This window comes from Diplotaxodon limnothrissa, linkage group LG6 (genome assembly GCF_057381915.1).
Source record: "Diplotaxodon limnothrissa isolate DT_005_m linkage group LG6, D_limnothrissa_male_GT1.1, whole genome shotgun sequence".
Lineage (NCBI taxonomy): Eukaryota > Metazoa > Chordata > Actinopteri > Cichliformes > Cichlidae > Diplotaxodon > Diplotaxodon limnothrissa.
Window position 1 is genome coordinate 44,318,847 of NC_140601.1, and position 24,778 is coordinate 44,343,624.

General features: G+C 49.3%; 2 protein-coding genes across 2 annotated transcripts in view; one reads left to right on the top strand and one right to left on the bottom strand.

The window, feature by feature from the left end:
- The window catches only part of LOC146631372 (calpain-2 catalytic subunit-like), a 35,821-nt gene extending 28,910 nt beyond the window's left edge, over positions 1–6,911 (top strand). The window contains 6 exon segments of the mRNA XM_085356673.1: positions 4,452–4,524; positions 5,970–6,029; positions 6,108–6,137; positions 6,140–6,223; positions 6,301–6,359; positions 6,888–6,911. Coding sequence (XP_085212799.1) covers positions 4,452–4,524; positions 5,970–6,029; positions 6,108–6,137; positions 6,140–6,223; positions 6,301–6,359; positions 6,888–6,911 — 330 coding nt within the window.
- Positions 6,588–24,631, bottom strand: aars2 (alanyl-tRNA synthetase 2, mitochondrial (putative)). The gene is made up of 22 exons (XM_085355347.1): positions 24,203–24,631; positions 23,702–23,890; positions 23,475–23,620; positions 23,214–23,405; positions 14,556–14,700; positions 14,334–14,479; positions 14,149–14,257; positions 14,013–14,051; positions 13,783–13,897; positions 13,481–13,608; positions 13,199–13,337; positions 12,955–13,124; positions 12,763–12,876; positions 11,715–11,855; positions 11,495–11,632; positions 11,325–11,428; positions 8,931–9,039; positions 8,731–8,856; positions 8,406–8,516; positions 8,136–8,219; positions 7,609–7,722; positions 6,588–7,296 (listed from the first exon to the last, which is right to left on the bottom strand). The coding sequence occupies exons 1-22, from the start codon at positions 24,629–24,631 to the stop codon at positions 7,132–7,134; spliced, it is 3,153 nt and encodes a 1,050-aa protein (XP_085211473.1). The 3' UTR covers positions 6,588–7,131.
- Between the last annotated feature and the right edge of the window lie 147 nt (positions 24,632–24,778).

Here is a 24,778-nt window from a genome sequence, read left to right on the forward strand (position 1 = left end):
TGGATGACTGAGAACCTCACAGACATCTGATAACGTTAGTGGTTCATATTAAAGTAGATAAAAGTAAATTCTTTTAATCGTATCTGAGTCGATCAATCGATGATGCCAGTCGTTAGAAAACGCACTCATGTGCGGGGGACACCTGAGACAGTCTGTTTGTGTTTCACATCCACAGCAGAGCTGGAAAATTCCACTCAGCTGCGTGTGTTTTTTAACAGGTGTGTGTGTGTGGCGAGTGTCATCTTGTCAACACAAACTATAAACATGCTGACAGGTGAGTGGGTGGCAGCTACTTCACTGTGACGTGAGCCTGTAGTCTAGTAATAGTTTCTATAGTAACAGAGGGAGACGCCCAGCAGAGTGTAGCCAATCAGACGGCAGCTTCCCCTGTAAAGGTGTCTGACTCCAAACAAGGAAACGGGTGAAGTTTTCTTTGAAAACAGGTGTGAAAAACGCCTGAGGCGGGTGTGTCATCCACCTGTCAAACATGTTCTGTTTACATCTTACAGCCTGTAGAGTAATCAGAGTATCAGCTGACTGCGTGGCATCACAGGCCCATTGGCAGGTTAAAGGACCAATCAGATTTGGCTTTGATGTCCATCAGCAGTTTCCCCTCGCCGACTTCATATTCTGTGTGTGCATTTTGTTTATTTGACTTAAGTCCCCCCCCCTGTCTGTCGTCGTCCAGGTGACTGCTGGCTGCTCGCCACCATTGCCTCTCTGACCCTGAATGAAGAGATCCTGGCTCGAGTGGTCCCGCAGGGTCAGAGCTTCAGAGATGGAGAGTACGCTGGCATCTTCCACTTCCAGGTAGACTTTCAGAAATTGCCCCGCTGACACCTGCACGCCGTGGCGGCGGCTTTGCACTCACTAACACGTCTCCGGTCACTCTAGAATAGAATAGAGTAGTCCTTTATGGGTGCTCCACCCGACAGGAATTCAATTCAGTTTTATTTATAAAGCACATCAAGGCGCTTTATATTACACAATAATACATACAGAGAAAAACCCAACAATCATATGACCCCCTATGTGCAGCACCTTGGCGACTGAGGCACCGACCACAGTTGGTAGGTGGGGTTATTAGGGCTTACCTGTGATGGTTTACCTGAGACAGGAGGATCTGGCGATGGGCTCCAGGGGTGGCAGGGGTCAGCCAATGATTTTTTTGGGTGGTGTTAATGACCCTCTGGGCAGACTTCCTGTTCTCAGTCATACCAAACACCAGGAGAGCTCGCTCTCCACTGATCATCCTCATCATTTCTGCTTCACTGGCAGGGCTAGGGGCCAGGACTCTCCTCTTCGTGTTTTTGGGGATGTTGCTAACTCCGGGTCCGATAACAGGCACCACACCCGCAGTAGATGCGCTCGGTGTGAGGTCTCGCAGCAAGCTATCAAATACGGCGCATTTCTCGGCTTTTAAAAAAAAAAGCTATGCGTCGCCAGCTGTTTCATCGGATTCGAGGTGTTACCTCCTTTGCACAGTATCACAGTATCAGCTTAAAGCACTTGTTGCAGGCTGCTGAGTTTGCATCTTTTGCTGTGAAGTACAGCCAGACTTTGACCGCTTCACCTTGGGCATTTTTAATCTGTAGCTCTGCTCTAAAAGAACGTACGTACCTGGGCCCGCCTACTATCCTTGGAAACGTAAAATGATTGGCTAGAATCTAAAGTGTGTCACAGCTCAGGAAAAAAAAGCACCGAAATGTGCGCTGCTTTTCGGTCTGGTTACTACCGTTTATGTCAGAACCAGTGCCATCATGGCACTGGACACCGGTACCCATCCCTAGTCACGTGTGCTCCGCGACATGTCTGTGTGGCTGCGAGCAGAACATGAGCACAGCATGAGGTGCTCTCAAAGCTGTTTTGACAGAATGAGTCACCTGAGCAGGTGTCCGTGAGTCTGCCCCTCCCTGCTCAGGCGGAGGCTGAGTGTCTGCTGCCTCCTGCTGGCAGGTCGTTGCAGGAGTGAGACTGGAGAGTGGCAGGTTAGGTGTGAGGTCAGACAGATGTTTAGATTACAATAGAAGGCCTTTATTGTCCCTATACAGATGGACAATGATATACAGAGAGGAGAGGAGAGGGCAGTCGATGATCTTTTGTGTTGTCTTGACTACACTTTAGTGCAGCTGCCGTACCATACTGTGATGCAGTAGGTTAGCAGGCTCTCAATGGACGCTCGGTAGAAGGTCAGCAGCAGGTTGGAGTTCAGCTTGTACTTCCTGAGGACCCTCAGGAAGTGCAGCCACTGTTGGGCCTTCTTAATGACCGCTGAGATGTTGTCTGTCCAGGAGATGTCAGCAGAGATGAGGACACCAAGGAACCGGAAGGTGTGGACCCTCTCCACACACTCCCTGTTGATGTAAAGGGGGGCCAAGTCAGTGCTGTGTCTCCTGAAGTCAACAATGAGCTCTTTGGTTTTCTTAGTGTTCAGTCTCAGGTTGTTCTCTGAACACCAGGCCTCCAGCTTCAGGACTTCCTCTCTGTACTCTGCCTCGTCTCCCTTCGAGATGAGTCCGACTACCGTGGTGTCATCAGCAAACTTGATGATGAGATTGTTGTTGTGGGTCGGACTGCAGTCGTAGGTGTAGAGAGAATACAGGAGGGGGCTCAGCACACAGCCCTGTGGGGAGCCGGTGCCCAGTGTGCGAGTGGAGGAGAGATGGGGGCGGAGCCTCACAGTCTGGGGCCGGTTTGTTAGAAAGTCCTTTATCCAGACACATGGTGCTGGCGTCCACGGTGCGCTCAGGTCATCTCAAGCCTGCGTGCTGACAGCTGCTGATGGCTGCTGTGCGGCATTGGTCTGTCAGGGTCGCCTTGAGGCGACTGCTGTTGCGATTTGGTGCTATAAAAACAGAGCTGAAGCCTCTTTCATCAGATGACCATGACCTTTAACCTTTAACCTGACTCACAGGTTAACACACCTGAAGGTGGCGGAGCTGTAAACTGCCCAAACTCCTGCCTTAATAGAGCTGCTCACACTGATCAGAATCAGAATCAGAATCGTGTTTATTGGCCAAGTATATGTGCAGACACATACAGGGAATTTGGTTCCGGTAGATGGTGGCTCTCAAGCACAGCAATGTAAAACACACACACACACACACACACACACACACACACACACACACACACACACACACGTCTATATATACACATTACACATACGTACACAAAGCTGTGTAAACCAACTATAAATAACGAATCTAAACTTATATACATAAAATACAGAAATGAATGAGGTGGAATGAATACTACAGAATGTACATAAGGTGCAGCTGCAGTCTGGCAGTGGGAGCAGTGTGACAGGTCAACTGTTTAGGAGGGAGATGGCGAGGGGAAAGAAACTGTTCCTGTGTCGGGTGGTCCTGGTCTGCAGGCTTCTGTACCGTCTGCCAGAGGGCAGCAGATCAAAAAGTCTGTGTGCAGGGTGTGAGGGGTCTGCGATGATTTTCCCTGCCCGTTTCCTGGTTCTTGAGAGGTACAGATCCTGGATGGAGGGCAGGGGGGTGCCGATGATCCTTTCTGCTGCCCGTACAGTCCGCTGCAGTCTGCTCCTGTCCTGTTTAGTGGCTGCTCCATACCAGACTGTGATGGAGGAGCACAGGGCAGACTCAATGACTGCAGTGTAGAACTGGATCAGCAGCTCCTGTGGAAGACTGTACTTCCCCAGTTGTCTCAGGAAGTACATCCTCTGCTGGGTCTTTGTGAGGATGGAGTTGATGTTGGTCTCCCACTTCAGGTCCTGGGAGATGGTTGTACCCAGGAACTTGAAGGTCTTCACAGTTGACACAGGGCTGTCTGATATGGTGAGGGGGAGGCAGAGTTGAGGGATGTCTCCTGAAGTCCACTGTCATCTCTACAGTCTTAAGAGTGTTCAGCTCCAGATTGTGCTGACTGCACCAGAGTACCAGCCGCTCAACTTCTTGCCGGTTAGGCAAGATCAGTTAATCAGTGTATTGATTATTGTCACCTGGCTGCTGCTGTGAGGTGGACTCACAGGTCTGTGACCCCGACCGTTTGTCTACCTGTAGACAACTGTAGCTGCCTCCACCAGTGTGTGAATGTGAGAGTGAATGAATAGTGGCATTGTAAAGCGCTTTGGGTGCCTTGAAAAGTGCTATTTAAATCCAATCCATTATTACCTGAGCGACAGACTGCACATTTTCCACAGGTATGTGGAACAGGTGACGTCAGTGGTTCACATCAGTGGAGGAGGGAAAACAAATAAAGTCCAAATAAAAGTGTTACACGCTGGTATCATTTCAGCGTCCAACAAAAACATGAAACCACTTCAAACGAGTGAACAGGAAGTGCAAAACACTCATTCCTGCAGCTCTGTATCTGTAAAGCTTTTATTCTGAAAGCCTCTTCACCGGTCTGTCTGTGATCAGAGGACTCTTACTATGAAAAGTCTCTGAGGTCAATTCCCTTCCTGAACTCTGCTGCAGAAAGATGGCACTGGGAAGCTGGGGCTGGTCGAGTTTAAGGTGCTGTGGACCAAGATCGAGAACTATCTGATGAGTACAGGCCGGGAGAGCGTGATGAAGGCGAGGGTGGTGGAAAGATTAGTACACCGGTTCCTCTGCGCGCTCACCAAACCTGACACGCACACATTCTCACTAATCAGGTGTTATGACACCTAGCAGCAGGCTGCCGCTCTTTCATGGCGATAACGTCTCATTTGTAGCCACAAAAGTTTAACATTATCTCATGCAGAGCTTAAATAATGCATCAGAGCACCACCTAGTGTTGGGTTTTTGCCACAGCTGCCCCAAATTACCAGTATCAATAGTTAATCCACCAGTGTGCACACTTTAATCTAAATTAAATTTTTAACTAAAATAGATAATTACTGCTGTTACCATGGACTCAAATGTACTTTTTTACTTAAAAAATAATAAAGCATATTATTGTCTGTGAAGGTTCTCAGTCATCCAGGTCATCGTAGTCTAAGGAGCTTGGAAAGAAAAGTGTCTGGACTTCCTTAAGTTGCTTTAAGACATTTCAACTATCAGCAGAGAAGCTTCTTCAGTTCTAGGGTCAAATGGTGGAGAGTCCCAGATTCAAACCCAGTGGGATGATAATAATAATATGTTTTATTATTATTGTTTTATTATTATTTTTTATTATTATATGTTGTTAAGATAAATTATTAGTTAGTTCATTCCTGAACAGAAGCAAATTTTGGTGGTTTGACGTTGTGATTTATTAATTAGTGACGGCTCAGAGACGTCCACACTGTAAAAAATATTCTTAGTTTGTTAACTTGTTTTTGACAGGCGCTTTAAATCTGTTCAGGACTGTATATGATCATGTTGCCTGGCAACCGCATTAAAATCCCAGGTGAAACCAGAGCGCGTCACTGTCAGATCTCTGGAAGGTGGCGCGACCGCTCGCTGGAGCGACCGCTCGCTGGAGCAGCCCTCTTTGTTCTACAGTCTTTGTGCAGCTGATCGCACAGCTGGTGTTGGAGCTTGTTGGTCTGGTGACTCAGGCGGGCTCTCCATCAGTCCTCGTTTATAAAGTGCTTTAAGAACAGTGGCGCTCAGTGGGGTAATTAGCCTGTAGCGCTTCGCGGCCCGTTTGACTCGAGCTAAACAAGTAAAAGAATGTTTGTGGCAGCTGCTCGAAGCCTTATTGATCTGCTGTGATATTGATAGCATCGATTAGTTTGGTCCTAGCGCTCCTTCATCCTCCATCCGCTGTGCTGCCTTTACCCTAAGATACACAACCTCTTTGTGCCCAATTACAAAAGAGGCGGAGTTTGCTGCAATCAAACTCCGCCTCTTTCATGTGATCTCGCTCGTAGCTAGAGTAATGAATCCCAGACGTGTGCCTGATCATGTAATTGCACACCTGCTGCTTCAGTGACGCCGGACAGCGAACCCATCCTGGAGCCAGAGGTCATTCCACCGGGCATAGGCGTGCTGATCTGACGCCGCTGTGATGCGTTTCTGTTGTCAGAGTCTAGCGTGACAGGGACGTGGACAATTCAGGGTCCATGAGGTCGGCGGTGGAAGACGCAGGTGAGCTTCGTCAGGCCTGTTTGCTTGCTTGAGTGCTTACCTGTATGTGCTCACATGTGTGACCTCTGTGTGCTGCAGGTTTCTCCCTGAACAATCCGCTCCATCAGGTCCTGTGGCTTGCTACAGCGAACCTGATCTCACCATCGACTTTGACAACTTCGTGGGCTGCTTGGTGCGTCTGGAGGCCATGTTTGGTGAGTCGTCGCAGCCCTGAGTCACGGATGTTTCCATCTTCATCCTCCTCTTCATCCTGTCCATTTCCTCTCTGCAGAAGCTTTCAGCGCTCTGGAGAAAGACGGGTTGGGAACCATCGAGCTCAACCTGATGGAGGTACCATCTTCATTATTAACCACACAGCCATCCTCACTCAGCGCTGAAGCAGGCTCCACCTACTGGTGACTCTAAGCAATTAAGAGTTGACCTTTTCATGACCCTTGAAGGGTTCCTCACCTGTAAGGAGGCGGAGCTCTGAGTGTAATGAAATGACAAAACGGTGAACAAAGTTTTTTATTAATATTCAAACCCAAAACAAAGACACAGCACCTCTGCAGGACACCTTTAAAGCTGCTGAGACTCTTATTTAGAAAGTCTACATGTTTACTTCCTGTTCACAACAGGAATTTCAGGTGAATGTGAAGCTGCTGGTTTCTCGTTTATAACCAATCTATGGGTTGGACGGGTCGTAGCTTTATTCAGGAAATGAAACTTTATTCTGAAAAACAAAGTTTGGTTTTAAGCTGAGTTGTCACCCCTGGCAGGCTTTTATTTTGAAAGCCCAGACTTGGTGAGGGATCACCTTTGAAAAGATTTAGGTGTGTTTGGTCACATGATTTAACACCTGTGTTTGTGTCTTTGCAGTGGCTCAACGTGTCGCTGCTCTGAGGTCCTCGAAACGCCAAGTGATGAACCTGCTGGGTGCTGGTTTCTGATTGGTTAATCCTCCCTGTGCTGTGATTAGCTGAGTGTTTCATAATGTAACCTTTCACAATAAAGAGAATATCGAGAGCAGGGCTGTCTGTCCTCTTTGAAATCAAACTTCATGTGTTCAAAAAGTTCGCCTCAGCCTATCATCCAATGAGAAGAGGGTCTCTTTATGACATCATCACTGCATTCTCTGGGAGGCGAACTCCTTGGCCCACCTCAGAGCCTTGGTGATGTCATTGCTGTTTCCTGTTCCCTTGGCAACCACCTCTGAGCCACCGGCGCTCCCGTTGAGGTGGTAACACACAGCCACTGCCCAATCAGAAGCGACGAGGGATGGCGAGACCTGCAGAGGAAGGGGCGGTCAATTAGGCGCTTCCTTTTCCTGATCAGACATTGTCCAAACAGCTCTGAGAATGTTCACCGTGTTTTAGTGATAGAAAGCTACCGTCAATAGAGCACTGTTACCACGGTAACTGACTGAGCATTTAACTGTCTCCTGGAAGCAGAAAAGTTTGATCTCAGAATTAACAAACTCAGAGTTTCATTTACACCTTTGTTTAAATAAGAACGGCTTTTTTGATGTCACATCCTGTTAAGCCTCACATTTAAGACAAACATCACAGTGGGCGGAGCCTGGCTGCTTAATGGTAGTTACCTTGGGAACCTGACAGGCACACAAAACCTTGCCAGAATGCCTCTGGTGAGCGAGCAGCATCACATGACTGAGAGGAGCAGTGGAGCTCAGCTGGTTCACCGTCTTCATCAGAACCTGAAACATTAGAACCACATCAGAGCAGAACCTCAGTGATCCGACAGAACCAGGCTCAGGATGGCCCCGCCCCTCTCTGAGCCTGGCTCTGCCGGAGGTTTCTTCCTGTTAAAAGGGAGTTTTTCCTTCCCACTGTCGCCAAAGTGCTGCTCATAGGGGGTCATATGATTGTTGGGTTTTTCTGTCTGTATTATTGTAGGGTCGACCTTACAGTATAAAGCGCTGTGAGGCGACTGTTGTTGGTGCTGCATAAATATATTGAATTGAAAGTTCTTCGTTCCCACTGTCACCTAGTGGTAGGATGCTTCTTGAGGCACCTTCTGTGATTTTGTGCTGCATGAATCAAACTGAACAGGGATTAAAAGCATGAATTTAAAGTGTGTGAGGCTTCATTAGGAACGGTCTCTACGTACTGACAGAGAGCTGGTCTCCACCAAGTCCACCAGCAGCTCCGTCCTTCCGTGTTTCTCCTGCAGGGCCTGAGCTTGCACTGCCGCCTGAGAAAAGCATGATGGGAAAAGAGTGTCAAAGCAGCCACACACTCAAACTGTCCCCCATCACACAGTCAGGTGGATCACACGTAAATCACCTGGGTTTAATGACATCATCAGCAGAGCACCAATGGGTGGGGGTGTAATCAGCTCTGATTGATTAGCCCTGCGTGCGTCTCAGGGCGTGCTCACCTCTCTGGTCTCCAGTTTCCTGACGGCGGTGTTGCTCGTCCTCTGCAGAGCGCGGAGTCGACTCTGCAGCTCTCTGCGCTGCCACTGTGGGATGGGGGTGTTATCCACAGCCTGGGAGACACAGCACAGGGTCAAAGTGCACACAGGCTCACACGGGAAGCTGGGACGTGTGCTGTTCCTGGGTCAGTCCACAGCCTCATACACAAACTGTTTGGGTGTCTATAGATAATATTTCCTCTGCTGATTATAACTCACCTGTTTAAACTCTATAACGTTTGGATTGTTAGGGGCGTGGCTTCTCTGACTGACAGGTCATCGTACTTACATCTGAGAGGACGCCCACCTCCTTGGAAAAGCACTGGGCAGTGTCCAGGCAGGAGGGGGCGGAGCGTCCAAGTCTGGTTGACAGCGAGTCGACGTCCTGAGATAAAACGTGCCCCGCCTCCCGAGCCTGAGAGCACAGAGTGTTAAAAGAGCTACGTCTCATTTTATTCCACCTAATCATTATGTCATGACTTCACTGACCCGTGCCGCTTCCTGTCCCGTCACGGCAACGATCCGACTGATGCCTTTCACCAGCTGCCTCTCAGAGACGATCACCAGGTCCTCGATGGCGCCGGTCTGCAGCAGGTGACTGAACACAGAGACGGCCGGCAGAGCGCCAGGTGACACGTCTACACCTGCTAGTTAAACTTAACCTCTCAAACAATGACAGGTCACATGACATCTGATTATCCTGACTAATGGCAGCTGTAATATAACTGTAAATAAAAGATGGAATGGCTGCTGTGACGTCATCCCCTGGTTTCTTATTTAAAGCATGTTCACCTCCTTTTAACCTGAGGGGCGTGTGTGTCTGTCTGTGTGTCTGTCTGTGTGTCTGTCTGTGTGTCTGTGTGTGTGTGTGTGTGTGTGTCTGTCTGTGTGTCTGTCTCTGTCTGTGTGTCTGTGTCTGTGTGTGTGTGTGTGTGCCTGTGTGTGTGTGCCTGTGTGTGTGTGTGTGTCTGTCTGTGCGTGTGTGTGTGTGTGCCTGTGTGTGTGTCTGTGTGTGTGTGTCTGTCTGTGTGTGTGTGTCTGTCTGTGTGTGTGCGTCTGTCTGTGCGTGTGTGTCTGTCTGTGTGTGTGCGTCTGTCTGTGCGTGTGTGTGTGTGTGCCTGTGTGTGTGTGTGCCTGTGTGTGTGTGTGTGCCTGTGTGTGTGTGTGTGTCTGTGTCTGTCTGTGTGTGTCTGTGTGTGTGTGTGTGTGTGTGTGTGTGTGTGTGTGTCTGTGTGTGTGTGTGTGTGTGTGCCCGTGTGTCTGTCTGTGTCTGTCTGTGTGTGTGTGTGTGTGTGTGCCCGTGTGTCTGTCTGTGTCTGTCTGTGTGTGTCTGTCTGTCTGTGTCTGTGTGTCTGTGTGTGTCTGTCTGTGTCTGTCTGTGTGTGTCTGTCTGTGTCTGTCTGTGTGTGTCTGTCTGTCTGTGTCTGTGTGTGTCTGTGTGTCTGTGTGTGTCTGTCTGTGTCTGTCTGTGTGTGTCTGTCTGTGTGTGTCTGTGTGTCTGTGTGTGTGTCTGTCTGTGTGTCTGTGTGTGTCTGTCTGTGTCTGTCTGTGTGTGTCTGTCTGTGTGTGTGTCTGTGTGTGTGTGTGTGTCTGTCTGTGTGTGTCTCTGTCTGTGTGTGTCTCTGTCTGTGTGTGTCTGTCTGTCTGTCTGTGTGTGTGTCTGTCTGTGTGTGTGTGTCTGTCTGTGTGTCTGTGCCTGTGTGTGTGTGTCTGTCTGTGTGTGTCTCTGTCTGTGTGTGTCTGTCTGTGTGTGTGTGTCTGTCTGTCTGTGTGTGTGTCTGTCTGTGTCTGTGTGTCTGTCTGTGTGTCTGTCTGTGTGTGTGTGTCTGTCTGTGTGTCTGTGCCTGTGTGTGTGTGTCTGTGTGTGTGTGTGTCTGTGTGTGTGTCTGTGTGTGTCTGTCTGTGTGTGTGTGTCTGTGTGTGTGTGTGTGTGTCTGTCTGTCTGTGTGTGTGTCTGTGTGTGTGTGTGTGTCTGTCTGTGTGTGTCTCTGTCTGTGTGTGTCTGTCTGTGTGTGTGTCTGTCTGTGTGTGTGTGTCTGTCTGTGTGTCTGTGCCTGTGTGTGTGTGTCTGTGTGTGTGTGTGTCTGTCTGTGTGTGTGTGTCTGTGTGTGTGTGTGTCTGTGTGTGTGTGTGTCTGTGTCTGTGTGTGTGTGTGTGTGTGTGTGTGTGTGTGTGTGTCTGTCTGTGTGTGTGTGTGTCTGTGCCTGTGTGTGTGTGCCTGTGTGTGTGTGTCTGTGTGTGTGTGTCTGTCTGTGTGTCTGTCTGTCTGTCTGTGTGTGTGTGTCTGTCTGTGTGTCTGTCTGTCTGTGTGTCTGTGCCTGTGTGTGTGTGCCTGTGTGTGTGTGTCTGTCTGTGTGTCTGTCTGTCTGTGTGTGTGTGTCTGTGTGTGTGTGTCTGTGTGTGTGTCTGTCTGTGTGTGTGTGTCTGTGCCTGTGTGTGTCTGTGTGTGTGTGTCTGTGTGTGTGTGTCTGTGTGTCTGTCTGTCTGTGTGTGTGTGTCTGTGTGTGTGTGTCTGTGTGTGTGTCTGTCTGTGTGTGTGTCTGTCTGTGTCTGTGTGTGCCTGTGTGTGTGTGTGCCTGTGTGTGTGCCTGTCTAGCTATCTTCATGAGGACCAACAGTCACACACACCGGTCCTCACAAGTTTGAAGCCTTTTTGAGACTCAAAATGTGGTTTTAGTGTCAGGGTTATGTCAATGAAGGTCCTCAATAAGATAGACACACATACAAGCCCGTTCAGCTGTCTGTGTGTGTGTGTGTGTGTGTGTGTCTGTCTGTCTGTGTGTGTCTGTCTGTCTGTGTGTGTCTGTCTGTCTGTGTGTGTCTGTGTGTGTGTGTGTGTGTGTGTGTGTGTGTGTGTCTGTGTCCAGGTGAGCACAGACTCACGTTCCACAGCAGAGCTCCACAGACGTCTGTCTGTCCGACTGTTTGTCCAGAAGCTCGGTCACCGGCAGCTCCACTGACACGACCCGAACAGGATCAGGATACACCTGCAGAAACAGGTGACGGTGGCAGGTGAGACAGCAGGTGACCCAAAATGCGAAGTCTGAGCTCACCTCATCCACTGTCCTCAGGCCGCTGATGCCGCGAGCTCTCTGGAGGGGAAGCTCCTGACTGTGAACGATCTGATTGGCTGAGATGATGTCATTAACGCACCTTTCCACTTGCTGCAGCTGTGACACGCTCAGAGAGCCCTGAGGACAACACACAGACGCATCAGAACCTGCGCGGCCTGCACCATGCCGCCATTGTCGGGCTCACGAATGGCGGCCTGACCTTTACGCTGAAATCGAAGCGAAGGCGATCGGCCGACACGTGCGAGCCTCGCTGCTGCACCGAAGCACCCAGAACCTTCCTCAGGGCGAAGTTCAGGATGTGCGTGGCCGTGTGCTTAACCATGCAGGACAGCCTGTGCACCTGGAACCCCAACAGGAAACAGGAAGTCAGCAGAGGAAACAAGAAACACTCTTACAAGGTGAGATCAAATCATGAAAGGCAGCAACAAAGAAACTGAACACGGCTACACGACACAGCGCCGACGGTAAAGAGTGAGATCAGCACAGGTGGAGGTGACAGAGTCGCCACCAGACCCAAGGCAATTCTGGAGGAGGCGGTGCCTCGAGTCAGCGTCGCAGGGAATCAATCTGTTTCACTCGTCCAGGATTTGAGGTTGATGGAGGAATTTGAGAATTCTCACCGCTTTTGTTCATCGTGGTCACAGAATTGTGGTCTGATTAAACTGAAGGTTAGATGTGATGAGCGGAGAGATGATCCCAGCCCGACTTTGGAGCCATCACCGTTTGTCCAAAGCATCGGGTCCACATGTGAATAAATGTGCGTGTTTAATGTGCTCAAATATGTTTCTCTTCCTCCTAAAGTAAAAGACGTAAAGAGAGATCGACCCACCAAGAGTCGCCGCAGTGATGTGACTGATATCAAACTGTGGACGCTGACACAGAGGTCACAGATGCTTTAAAGCCAACACGTGGCGGCTCAACAAATTTAACGAAGCGAGCCCGAGATTGTCCGTTCAGATGACCGTAGCGTCTCCATCGCTGTTGAGTAGTCGAGGTTTTTTGCTGCCGAACTTTTCGTGCTGCTGGTTTTTGCATTGTTGTTTCACCTTCAGACCGAACTAACTGAGATTCAGAGCGACAGCGGCCTGAGAGCAATCGAAGCTGCAATCAAGCACTTTGATGCCACAGCTCCAATTTCATGCTGCTCGTGTTCGGTCCGTGTGTGGGAGCGCTGGGCTGTGCACACACCGTTACTCTGGCCCTTAGTGAACTGCCCCTTTAAATGTCAATTGAACCCAGCTGTTTACCTGATCCAGGTGCAGCTGGAGCTGGTCGCCGGTCTTCAGGTTGTCGGCCACGGTGACCCGATGGACCACGTAGCCCCCCGCCCGGACCACCGCCTCCACAGGAAAGAGCACGTCCTGAGAGACAGGAAAGAGGTGGAGTCATAGGGACACAAAAATGTTTCTCACGATGCACTGAGGGAGGCGCCTGCTGACCTGCAGCTCATACAGGGTGAAGTAGCCCTGGTCATGTGACTGGCCCCCCTGCTCGGCGTAGAAGCAGGTACGGTCCAGTATGACGCTGCAGCGCTGACCCTCGGAGACCTCCGACACCAAAGCCTGCCCGTCGTAGAGTGCGAGAACTGTCGCACGGCACGGTGGGAACACTGGGAGGAAGTATGTGGACATCATTAGCTGACCACCGAGGCTCAGGTGTGTTACCTGTGCAGGTGGAACATACCGTATCGACCCTCGGCCAGGCGGTAGTCATATTTGAGACTGTCGTCGGTGTGAGGAACGCCAAGACGCTGCAGCTCCGTCAGACTGAGGACGTCCAGTGTCACCTGGGCACGGTCACCTGCCTGCAGCTCTAAAGCCACCTGAGACACACAGACAGGTGTGTGGATCTCATTCCAGTAGGCAATGAAAACCTTTGTCTTTTCAGAATAAAAGCAGCCTTCTCTGTCCTTCACAGTAAAAGCCCTCACTGTTTCCAGATTAAGACGAGTGAATTAAGCCCCACCTTCTGGTTCTCGGCAATCAGGCGGTCCAGCTCCTGGCGGTCTACATGGACCCCCCTTTCCTCCAGGATCAGGTCCACCAGGTCCAGAGGGAAGCCCAGGTCCCGGTGGAGAGACCAAGCCACTGAGGCTGCCGGAAGAAAGGAAATAATTAACCAGGTATGAACACCTGAGCCCAACAGGTGGGCTCGGCTCAGGCCATCGTCAACCTCAGACTGTTAATTAAAGGCTTCATTAACATCCTGATTAACTCAGGTGTGTTCACGAGGTGTGTTCACGTGTCAGAGTCTGGACCTGGACTGACCGGGGAAGACTCCATGTTTGTAGTCCTTCCTGCTAAGCGTGCGCTCGATCAGCCTGCTGCCCTGCTGCAGAGACGACAGGAAGTGAGCCTCGTTCTCGTTGATGATGTCCACAATCTGGAAGACAAACACCATCTGATGACAATTTCCTGCTATATCACGTGACCCAACTTTCATGATCTGACTCTGAAAGTCAGGAGCGATGAGGTCAGAGGTCATAATACAAACTCACCCGGTCTGTCTCCTGGTGCAGCTCTGGATAAATGTTACCCTGGCAACAGAAACCAGGTAATCGATAAAACAGCCTTCAATTTACTGTAAAATGCAAAATAATGTCAGTTCAGAGGCATTATGGGATGGCGTTTTACCAGCAGGTCGGCGACGGTGGGAACTAGGCTGGCGAGCGTTCCCTGGGGAGCACGAAGGACCTCGACACAGAACCGAACCGCCCGCCGTAAAATCCTCCTCAGCACCAACCTGACACCCACACACAGGTAAACATAAGATGCCTGCTTCTGGCGTCACGCTGACAGCTGATTGGTAGGTGACTCACTCGGCTCCTGACATGCCCGGGTAAACTCCGTCAGCGATGCACACCGATAATGTCCGGACGTGGTCAGCTACGACTCTGTAGGCCAGATCCACCTGACCAACATCCACCGCCCCCATCCTGCCCCTATACGGCTCCACCCCCGACCTCTGAGGACATGGTACACGTGTCACCATGACAACCTGTGCAGGACACCTGTGTGTGCTCTTGTGTGTGCCGGCATACCTGGTGGATGGCGTGCAGCAGCGGTGTGAACAGATCTGTGTCATAGTTGGAGGTTTTGCCCTGCAGGACGCTCACCAGTCTCTCCAGACCCATCCCAGTATCCACGCTGACCTGGGGCAGCAGCCGCAGACTGTGGTCCACCTCCCTGAGACGGGATGGGACCAAGATTCAAGACAAAGGAAGTGCTCTACGCATGGACTAAAGTAACTACGCATGGACTAACGTAACTACGCATGGACTCTAAGGTAACTACACATGGACTCTAAAGTAACTACGCATGGACTAAAGTAACTACGCATGGACTCTAAAGTAACTACGCATGGACTCTAAAGTAACTACGCATGGACTCTAAAGTAACTACGCATGGACTAAAGTAACTACGCATGGACTCTAAAGTAACTACGCATGGACTAAAGTAACTACGCATGGACTAAAGTAACTACGCATGGACTCTAAAGTAACTACGCATGGACTAAAGTAACTACACATGGACTCTAAAGTAACTACACATGGACTCTAAAGTAACTACACATGGACTCTAAAGTAACTACGCATGGACTCTAAAGTAACTACGCATGGACTAAAGTAACTACACATGGACTAAAGTAACTACGCATGGACTCTAAAGTAACTACACATGGACTAAAGTAACTACGCATGGACTAAAGTAACTACGCATGGACTAAAGTAACTACGCATGGACTAAAGTAACTACGCATGGACTAAAGTAACTACACATGGACTCTAAAGTAACTACACATGGACTCTAAAGTAACTACGCATGGACTAAAGTAACTACGCATGGACTAAAGTAACTACACATGGACTAAAGCAGACCTTCCCAAAGTGTGGGGCCCGCCCAGTGCTTTAAAGTTTGCCATACACACACAGTACGGTAATATTACGTTGAAGCACAGTACGTGGGAGGGGGAGATACAGGAGAGGTGGAGGAAGATCTCAGCCTGGTTTTCTCTGTGGTGGGGTTGGGTGGACTGTCCCAGGCTCTGTGGGGCCGGGGGGCGCTGCTGCACTGGGCCCCGGTCTGGATGGGCCTGGGCCCCCTTTCCCTGGCGGGTCGCGGAGTATGGGGGTGCCTACTGGGGTCAGCGGGGGAGCTGGCCCCAGGGAGGGGTCACTTGCCCCTCCCTTCCTTCCCTGCCCATCTCCAGCTGCCTCCCTCTTCCCGCTCCACCACAACCACCCACACATGCAGGGCCTTGGAGTAGGGGTATGTCACCAGGGTGCAGAGGAGGCCACCCCCCCCTGTCCCCTTCTGGCTGCCTCTGCCTCAATTTTATCCCACAACTTAGACATTCACATTACTCACACTCTCATTACACATACATATAGGATCTTGGGGGTGGGCACGATACACGGAGTCCAAAGTACCATCAGGGTGTACACCCCACCCCTGGCATCGTTGCCCACCTCTCAATGTTAAATACACGTAGACATTGAGGGCTAGCAGGAGGGACTATGCGCTTACCTGCTGCTCTCTGGCAGGTAGCTCCAAGCCCTCCTGGGTTTTAAATGCACCTTAGAACACACATGCATCAACACTACAATGAGCGGGTGGAGGGAGGTTTGGAGTCTTCTCTCACCCCCATTCTCTGCGGCCTGCTGGAGCGGGGGGGCTAGGAGGAGGAGTTGGCCGTCCGACTGCGGTCTGGAGTGTGGGGCCTCCCTGCTGCTGCGGAGTCGGGGCGGTCTGCCTCCCCCCACCGCAGGGAAAAGGGAAACACCACCTGGGTCTGGGTGCAGTTCCCCCTCCAGGGGCAAGGGTACCTAGACCCGGTTCGTAGAGTACGCTTGGGGAGTGTGATCGTGTGTACAACGTCTCTTTATGTCTGTCTCCACGTTGGTTGAGTGTGGAGTGAGTGCATATGAGAGCATGAGGGTGGGAATGGATGTTTGTGTCTGTGTGTGCCTGTATGTCTGTGTCTATATGTCAGGTTGGGTATCAGGCGCCACCTCTCTGGGGACATCTCAGGCCCTCCAAGGTTTGGAGGCCTATCTCCACCCACCACCACTTCCCCTGCCAGTGGCGGACTCCCTCAGGTGTCGGTGCGTTGGTGGTTCTTTGTGTCCGGGGATGGGCGTCCAGGTACACACCGGCTCACTCCTTGGCGGCCGCTTATCGGGGCCTGGAGCCTGGGGCTCGCTCGGGCCACTTCGGAGGTGGGGTGCCCTCGGCCTCTCGGCCTGGGGCTCGGTCACTCAGGCACAGCTGGCTGCCGCCGTCACTGCAACCCCCCCTGGCTTCTGCTCCGCGGCTGCTGAGTAAGCCCTCATCTGGGACTCTCCTCAGCTCTTTCTGGGACAGTGGCGCGGCTGCCCCTCTGTTGGTCTTCCTTGGTCTCTTGTGTTCTGGGGGCCTCTGGATGTCTGAAGTTTTGATCTCCTCCATACCTGCTTCATACCCTGGAGGACGGGGCTGTGGCCCCCCCACACTCCCTAGCAGATCATTACATGGAGAAACCTTTGGAATGCAAGCATGCTGATCCACACAGGTGTGCACACAGGTGTACACACGGGTATTCACAGACGCGGACCACAGTTTTCTTGGCTGCTGCCTCAAAGCACATTGTGCGCTGTCTATCTTGCGTGCTGCACAATATCGTTTATTATTTAGTATCTACTGATATCTACTGCTAGCTAGTTTATTGTGATGGTGCTTTTTTTTATTATGTTGCTCTTTGTTGTTTGCTTTCTCTTCTGTTTTTTTTCTCCATACAGGTGACCCAGGTGTTTTTTTTCTTTCTTTTTTTTTTCTTTCTTCCCCCTTCTCACCGTCTCTTCTCCCCTTTGGTTTTCTCTCTCTCCCTCTCTTTCTTTCATTCTTTCTCCCTGTCCTATCCCCCAGTCATGTCTGTCCCGTTTGTAGCAACTGAAAATAAAATAAATTCATAATTATAATAAAGGTCAATCAAATGGACCAATATGGCAAGGCCATGATGATCCACTTGGTAAAATAAATCCGCTTGGCATCTTTCTTGGCCTTAAGACAACAATTCTGATGCTAAAGATCCAAACAGGACACAAAAAAGAGAGAGAGAAAAAAAAAAAGGAAGCACAGTACGTATCACTCCGCGAGGCTCCTCGGTAGCCGTAATGCTCCGACAATCCATCAAGCCTCCGTAGCTTAGCAAAGTTGTACTAAAACATTTTTTGACAGATTGCTGAGCACCGTGCAGCACATAAAATCGGTTCGCGGCCATCAAGCACAACCAGAATTCATACATAAGGCGCGCTGTCAACTTTTGAGAAAATGAAAGGATTTCAGGCCATGCATGGCGTTAGCGTGGTTAGCTCGTTAGCGTGGTTAGCTTGTTAGCACGTTGACGCCGTCCAGCCCCACGCACGGGGCGATGTGCAGTAACTCGTTAACGGAGATTTGCCGTGTCCAGCTTGTCGCTGCCTGCAGGCGAAGCGATGGGGGAGGAGGGGGAGCTGTGTTCAGTGAAGGAGAGGCGAGGCCGAGTAACGTTGCGTAGAGACAAAAGTGGACGAAAGAGAGGCAAACCTATGGCTCCACAACTATAATTATAACGTAACATAGACTATATTGATATAAACGATTTTGTCACATTTTATATCTCGTATAAAAATATATCGATATTTTTAAAGAACCTCGATATATCGCCCAGCCCCAACTACACATCACCTTGTTTTACTTACACATATTACACAGGTAATGTTCCATTCAAACAAAATCGCGGGTCTTCCTCTGCATCACATAGGTATCACTTTCTAGTTTTAACATATTGTAACGATGGTTAAATGTTATTTTACAGTGACAGGTTGGTTATCTCTGCACGCTGTTGTTGTTTCTTTAAGATACATACTTGGTTGTGCTGCAGGAAAAAGGGAGTTAATGTGTGCAGGAAAGGGAGGGGGTCTTCGTTGTTGTGTGACTGTACGCGGCTGAAGTGAGGTGTTATATGAGGGCACTCTCCCCTGAGTTAACGGCCCGTTTGCCTGTGTTACGGAATAAACGGACAAACTGAGATCAAAACGTCTGGTTCTTGAGAACGTTAAAGTGTAACGATCCCATCTTTCCCAAAGTCTCTCTCCTTTCTCCCTCTGCAGCTGCAGTGAGAAGGTAATCTATTCCATATGATGGATTACGTTAATAATGTCTATGACCAGCTTCCGTGTGGGGGGGCTTGTCTGCAACCAACATTTAGTAATCGCCTTTTTGCATGCAACCATAATTATTTTCAGGAGTTTTCCCAAGGTACATGGTACTAAAGGAGAAGTCCAGTGTTACTTCAAGCACATCCACCAGTATTTATCTCTTCCCAAAAGGTCTTCAGTTTAGGGCATGACCAGAAGACATGGAAGCAACCTGCAGCGACCTCCCCGCACTCCCTCGAAGCGCCTGAACCACTTATTTTGGATTTCTGCTTTGGTGTGATGAAGAATCTACTTAAATTCTGCCATCCAAAATCTCGCCATGTTAAAGAATTTATGCCTCGAGGTGCTTTATATAATCAATGACTGACATATGTTGTTGAGCTCTTTTTCATAGATATGAAACTTCTGTACACTTTGCCTATAGTACCTCTTATAAGGTTCTCACCATAAGCATCCACAAATATTTGGATCACCCCACTAGCATCTGCGTCAAGCATTCTAATTTCCTTCCGGAAGAAGCTCCGAACCTGTAGGTAACGATAAAAATCTTCCCTGCCGATCTCGTAAATCTGACACGTCCTCAAAATTGATCAGCTCCCCATGCTTCACTATCTTACAGATCGCAGTGATTCCATGCCTGGACCACTCCCTGAATTTATGTTCTAACAATGCTGGAAGGAAGCGTGGGAGATACGCTGGCCATCCCAGCAACCCTATTTCCCTATTAACTCATTCACTGCCATTGACGTCTATAGCCGTCAATGGCAGTGAATGAGTCAATGGGTTTAACTCATTCACTGCCAATGGCTGGCAGTGAATGAGTTAACACAAAGAATTGTAATCACATCTGCACATTTTTTCAGGGAAAAACTTACACATAAATTTTGCATCTGATATGCCTGTCGCAAACTCTCAAGAGACCCCAGAACAGACTGTATTGGGAAATCCATCAAAGAAAGCTCAATGTGCTTCCATTTTGCCTCAAACTTAGAGTTACACCAGCACAGAGGTCTGATCTGGGCTGCCAGATAGTAATCCTCAAAGCACGGTAGAGCCATGCCCCCCCGCTCACCAGGCAGCTGCATTGTTGCATATCTCACTCTCGGCCTTTTATTTCCCCATATGAATCTTGAGCAATGCATATCCCACTCCCTAAATTGTTTTGCTGGAACCTCCAGTGGAAGTGCTGCAAACAAATATAGCAGCTTTGGGAGGATATTTATCTTTATCGCTAACTCTGCTGCCCAGATCGAGGTGGAGCAGACCCCACCTCTCCAGATCTTCATATATCTTCTTGTTCGCCCGATTATAATTAACTTCATATAACAATGCAAGGTCTTTTGTCAGCAGGATCCCCAAATACTCCATTTGAGATTGATGCCATCCGAATCTATATCTTGCTACCAATTGTCTTGAGGGGTTAAAAAAAGAACGTCAAGATGTGAGTTTTTTGAATGTTTAGTCTATAACCAGACAGTCTGCCATATTCTTCCAGTATTTCCATAGCAGAGGAATTCCCTCTTCCAGGTTTCCTAGTGTTACCAGCACGCCATCCCCGTTGTAACCCCCTCGAGTGTCTTCCCTGATGCATTGAGCCAACGGCTCAATGAAAAGGTTAAAGAGCAGCGGGCTCAACGGGCAGCCCTGCCTGCAGCCACGTTGTAGTGTTATCCGATTTGAAAGGCTTCCATTAACTTTGATCCTCGCTGTTGGAGACATATAAATCATTCTTATACACTGAATAAACCCGTCACATAGCCCAAATCTCTTCAACACATGAAACAGAAACTCCCACCTGACCGTATCGTATGCCTTTTCCGCATCAAGCCCAATGAGAACTGTTCCAGTTTTCCCTTTAAGTATCTGGCCAATAATATGAATGGCCCTTCTGATATTATCGTGTGTTTGTCTGTTACCAATGACGCCTGTTTGATCCTCCAGCATGGGCATCAATGTACTCAACCTCCTAGCCAAAATCAGGGCAAATAGTTTGTAGTCTATATTTAACACGATAAGAGGTCTCTAACATCTGGGATCAGTTTTATCCTTCCCTGCTTTTGGTATGACAGAGATATACACCTCCCACCACGATGGTGGGAGCGCCCCCCCACTCAGAGTGTAATTAAAAGAGGCCTTTAGTAGTGGGATTAAGGGTTCCCTCATCTGCCTATACCACTCTGGTGGGAATCCATCACATCCTGGGCTTTAAAAGTCTTGAGTTTTGAGATCCCAATGTTGAGCTCTTCTGCTGATATTTCTCTGACGAGTTTTTCATTCTGCTGCTTACCTATAAATGGCAGATCTAAGCTGGATAAGAAATTCTGAATCTTATGGTAAATGGTAAATGGCCTGTATTTATATAGCCCAAAGCGCTTTACACATCCAGTCACACACACATTCACACACTGGTGATGGCAGCTACATTGTAGCGCATTGACAGAGGCGAGGCTGCCGGACACTGGCGCCACCGGGCCCTCTGACCACCACCAGTAGGCAACGGGTGAAGTGTCTCGCCCAAGGACACAACGACCGAGACTGCCGGAGCCGGGGCTCGAACCGGCAACCTTCCGATTACAAGGCGAACTCCCAACTCTTGAGCCACGATCCGCTTTACCCGGTTGTGTGTATAGCTCAGCGTAATATTCTTCAAATGCGCTCTGAATTTCTTCGAGTTTATTAGTTATCTTATTTGTTTTTAGATTTCGAACTTTATGAATGTTGTTGCCTCCTGAGTCTCCATGATAATAGCCTAGCAGCTTTGGGTCCTGCCTCATACCACCGTTGTCTATTATATTTAAATTTTCTTTCAATTTCTTCACTTAAAATTTTGTGGATCTCCTGTTTAACCGGCCTCATCTGCTCCAACACACGGGGGCACCTTGTAACGGTGTGCAGTTGCTCCAATTTTTGCTCTCACCTTCTTTAGGACTGCACATTTTGCAATAATTTTACCCCTAAGGCATGCTTTAGCTGCTGGTCATGATGTCGGTTTGGATATGTGGTGAGAGGGAAACATGAAGGTGATACAAATCATACATATATACCAACAAGACAGTGTACATCACCGTCACAACAGCGTTTGTTTTAGTTCAAAGGCTTTATGGTTTTTCCTGTAACACCTGGTGGTGTAGTCGGTGATTTTTTGTCAGTTCAGCCTTTTATATTATGTTTAACCCGAGTGACCACCCGGTCAGCTGGTGGGTAACAGGCATCTCCAAAAACGTTAGAGCACTTATGCAAATATGTGATGTCTTGATGAGTCGAGCAGATATTAGAAGTTTACACAGAAACATTCTCACATGAAAATATCTTAAAAGTTTATTTTGTGACCCAGAAAGAGTAACATTTCAAACTCCGCCCCTCTGTGTCCCTCCGCCACTGCTTCCTTTGAGTTTTGGACCAAATGCATTCTGGGATATTGCATTTTGTCATTTCGAGCTGATTGGAGACCAAAACAGCCAATCAGATTTTTTTGCATCCAAGTCTGTGATTGGCTGGTTTTGTGGCACAGATATAACGGTGTAGAGAAAGAGTCGAGCGCACACGGGCAGAAATGTTGAGAGCGCGAGCGACACAATGCGAGCGAGCGCAAATGCAAAAACTGAGTGAGAGGGGCTGCTGTTGTGTGTGTGTGTGTGTGTGTGTGTGTGTGTGTGTGTGTGTATAATAGCAAACACTGAAATACAGTTTTTGCACGCAGCAATGAATTTTGTTCACTCAAATTCAGCTTTTCTTCGCTCAAAATAAATTTCTCCTCAAAATGAAACACTTGCACCTGCAAACTTTTTTTACGTGCGCTCAGAATAGTGGCACAAAAATGACGCCATATTTCTGGGGCTAGCTTTAAACCCAATCCTCATAGTAATCCCGAATGATCAGATAAATCTCTGTCCTATTAAACAATCCTTCACTCTGTGGAGATCTTTACTAAAAGTAAAACAATAATCAATCCTCGAGTACATATCACGTCTCGCTGAATAAAATGTAATGCGTTCATTTTTGTGTAAATATCTCCAAATATCTATAAGCCCCAACTCAGCATTGTTTATACTTGTTTCTCTAATTTAGTTCCCCTCCGGTCTCGGCTAGTTGTATCCCATTTTGGATGGAGAATTGAAATCTCCTGCACATATACATGTTCCAACACTTTCTGCGGCAATAAGCCTGAATATCTCCTTAAAGAACCCTGTACTACTACCAGGGGGTGCATATATATTACACAGCGTGACGTCTTGCTGTTCCATTTTCCCTTTCACCAACACAAATCTTCCCTCTTTATGTTCTCCAGTAAACTCAAAAGCTTGTTTGGTATCAGAATGGCCACTCCTCTTTTTTTCCCAGTTCTATGTGAGGCATAATAAATATTTTTGATCCCCGTTCTCTTCCACTCCTCATGTTCTTCGTTTGATATTTGATATTTTGATTTTTAAACTTTGAAACTATCTTATGACTAAGGTAGTCTCATGTGGACTAAAGTGGTCTCAGGCAGATTAAAAGGTCTAGGTGAGTCATGTACAGTACCTGTTGTACTGCATGAAGACCAGGTTCCAGATCTCCACCACCTCTGGGCTGTCAGCGTTGACGAGCGCCGCCGCCTCTCGCCCACCGACGTGGTCGTAGTGGATCTCGGTGCAGGGACCACAGGGCCCCGTGTCCCCCATCTCCCAAAAGTTGTCCTTGAGTCCGAATGGCAGCAGACGGTGGGTGGGGACCCTGAAGGGACAGCAAGGGTCAGCTGACCTGTAGCAGTGCGGCCCCAGCTGCAGACAGATGTGCACCTACCCGATCTCCAGCCAGATGTTCCGTGTATCCTCATCCGCTGGCAACCCTGCTGCTGCATCACCGCCAAAATAAGAGACATACAGCCTGTCAGCAGGTATCCCGTAATGCTCTGTGAGGAGGCTCCATGCCATCTGACACGCTTCCTCCTGAGTGCACACAGAGCAGAGTGAGCCTCTTTTAAACAGGAAGTAAACTCCCACCTTAAAGAAAACAGGAAGGGGACCCACCTTGAAATAGTCTCCAAACGACCAGTTTCCCAGCATCTCAAAGAAGGTGTGGTGGTAGCCGTCCCGGCCCACGTCATCCAGGTCGTTGTGTTTGCCGCCGGCTCGGACGCATTTTTGGCTGTTGACCACGCGGCGGTACGACGCCATGTTGCTACGAGGGTCCGCTGTGCCCAGGAAGATGGGCTTGAACTGTGAGCGCCACACAAAGATGGAGAGAAGGCTCTGATTGGTTAAATCACAAGGTTTTTTTTTTAAAAAAAAGTGCTTCTCACACGCGCGCGCACACAATAAAACATACACACAGAAGGACATATACGCAGACCACTTCCTCCCCCGCCATCTGTGTTTACCTGCACAGGTGTGACAACTGTTGTTAATCTGGACTAAAATATTCAATAAAACGAAACATCAATAAAGTCTAATCGATCCGCAGTCAGCCTCTGACAGGCTCTTATTTTGAAATCTCCCGGTACCCCCGGACCGGGTCGGGTCTGTACTGACCTGGTTCATGCCGGCGTTGACGAACAGCAGGCTCGGGTCTCCTCTGGGCCGGACCGGGGAGGACGGGACCGGCAGGTGTCCGTGTTTGTCCCGGAAAAACTCCACGAAGGCGCTCCGGACCCGGGCGGCGGGCAGCGGCGGCGGTGAGCCGCTGAAGGAGCGCTCTGAGGCGGCGGAGAGGAAGCCCGGCGTCCCGCTGAGCGGCCGGAGCCTCCGCAGGAGCAGCCTCATCATCCAGATCACAGCGAGCCGAGCCGAACCGGTACCGCAAGGACTGCAAGCTGCCAAGACACGCATGCGCACAGCCAGCCGTTTCTTCTTCTCGTGAGGGTGTAAAACCGTCAGAGCTGCGCCGCCACCTGCTGGTGTCACGGTGGAACCGCAGCGTGACGTCATACACAGCTGAGCGCAGGTTCTCCTGCAGAACATCAGCTGATCACGGAACCAGAGAGAAAGGTGACGTCACGGGTCCCCGTCGGAGAGTAACTAAGAACTTGTACTGCAGATTGAGAGTAGAGCTGTCTTTAAAGTCACGCAGCAGCGCGTTTCTGCTGTTTCATTGTTTACGCCTCTTGT

What these genes read in the sequence shown, in the direction of transcription:
- aars2 (XM_085355347.1), bottom strand. Translation starts at nt 24,631, where the DNA reads ATGTTCTGCAGGAGAACCTGCGCTCAGCTGTGTATGACGTCACGCTGC. An exon ending in TGCTGCACGCCATCCACCAG is followed by an intron (nt 14,480 to 14,555) that starts GTATGCCGGCAC and finishes CCATGTCCTCAG; the next exon opens with AGGTCGGGGGTGGAGCCGTA. An exon ending in GTGGAGCTCTGCTGTGGAAC is followed by an intron (nt 9,040 to 11,324) that starts GTGAGTCTGTGC and finishes CTCTGTGTTCAG; the next exon opens with TCACCTGCTGCAGACCGGCG.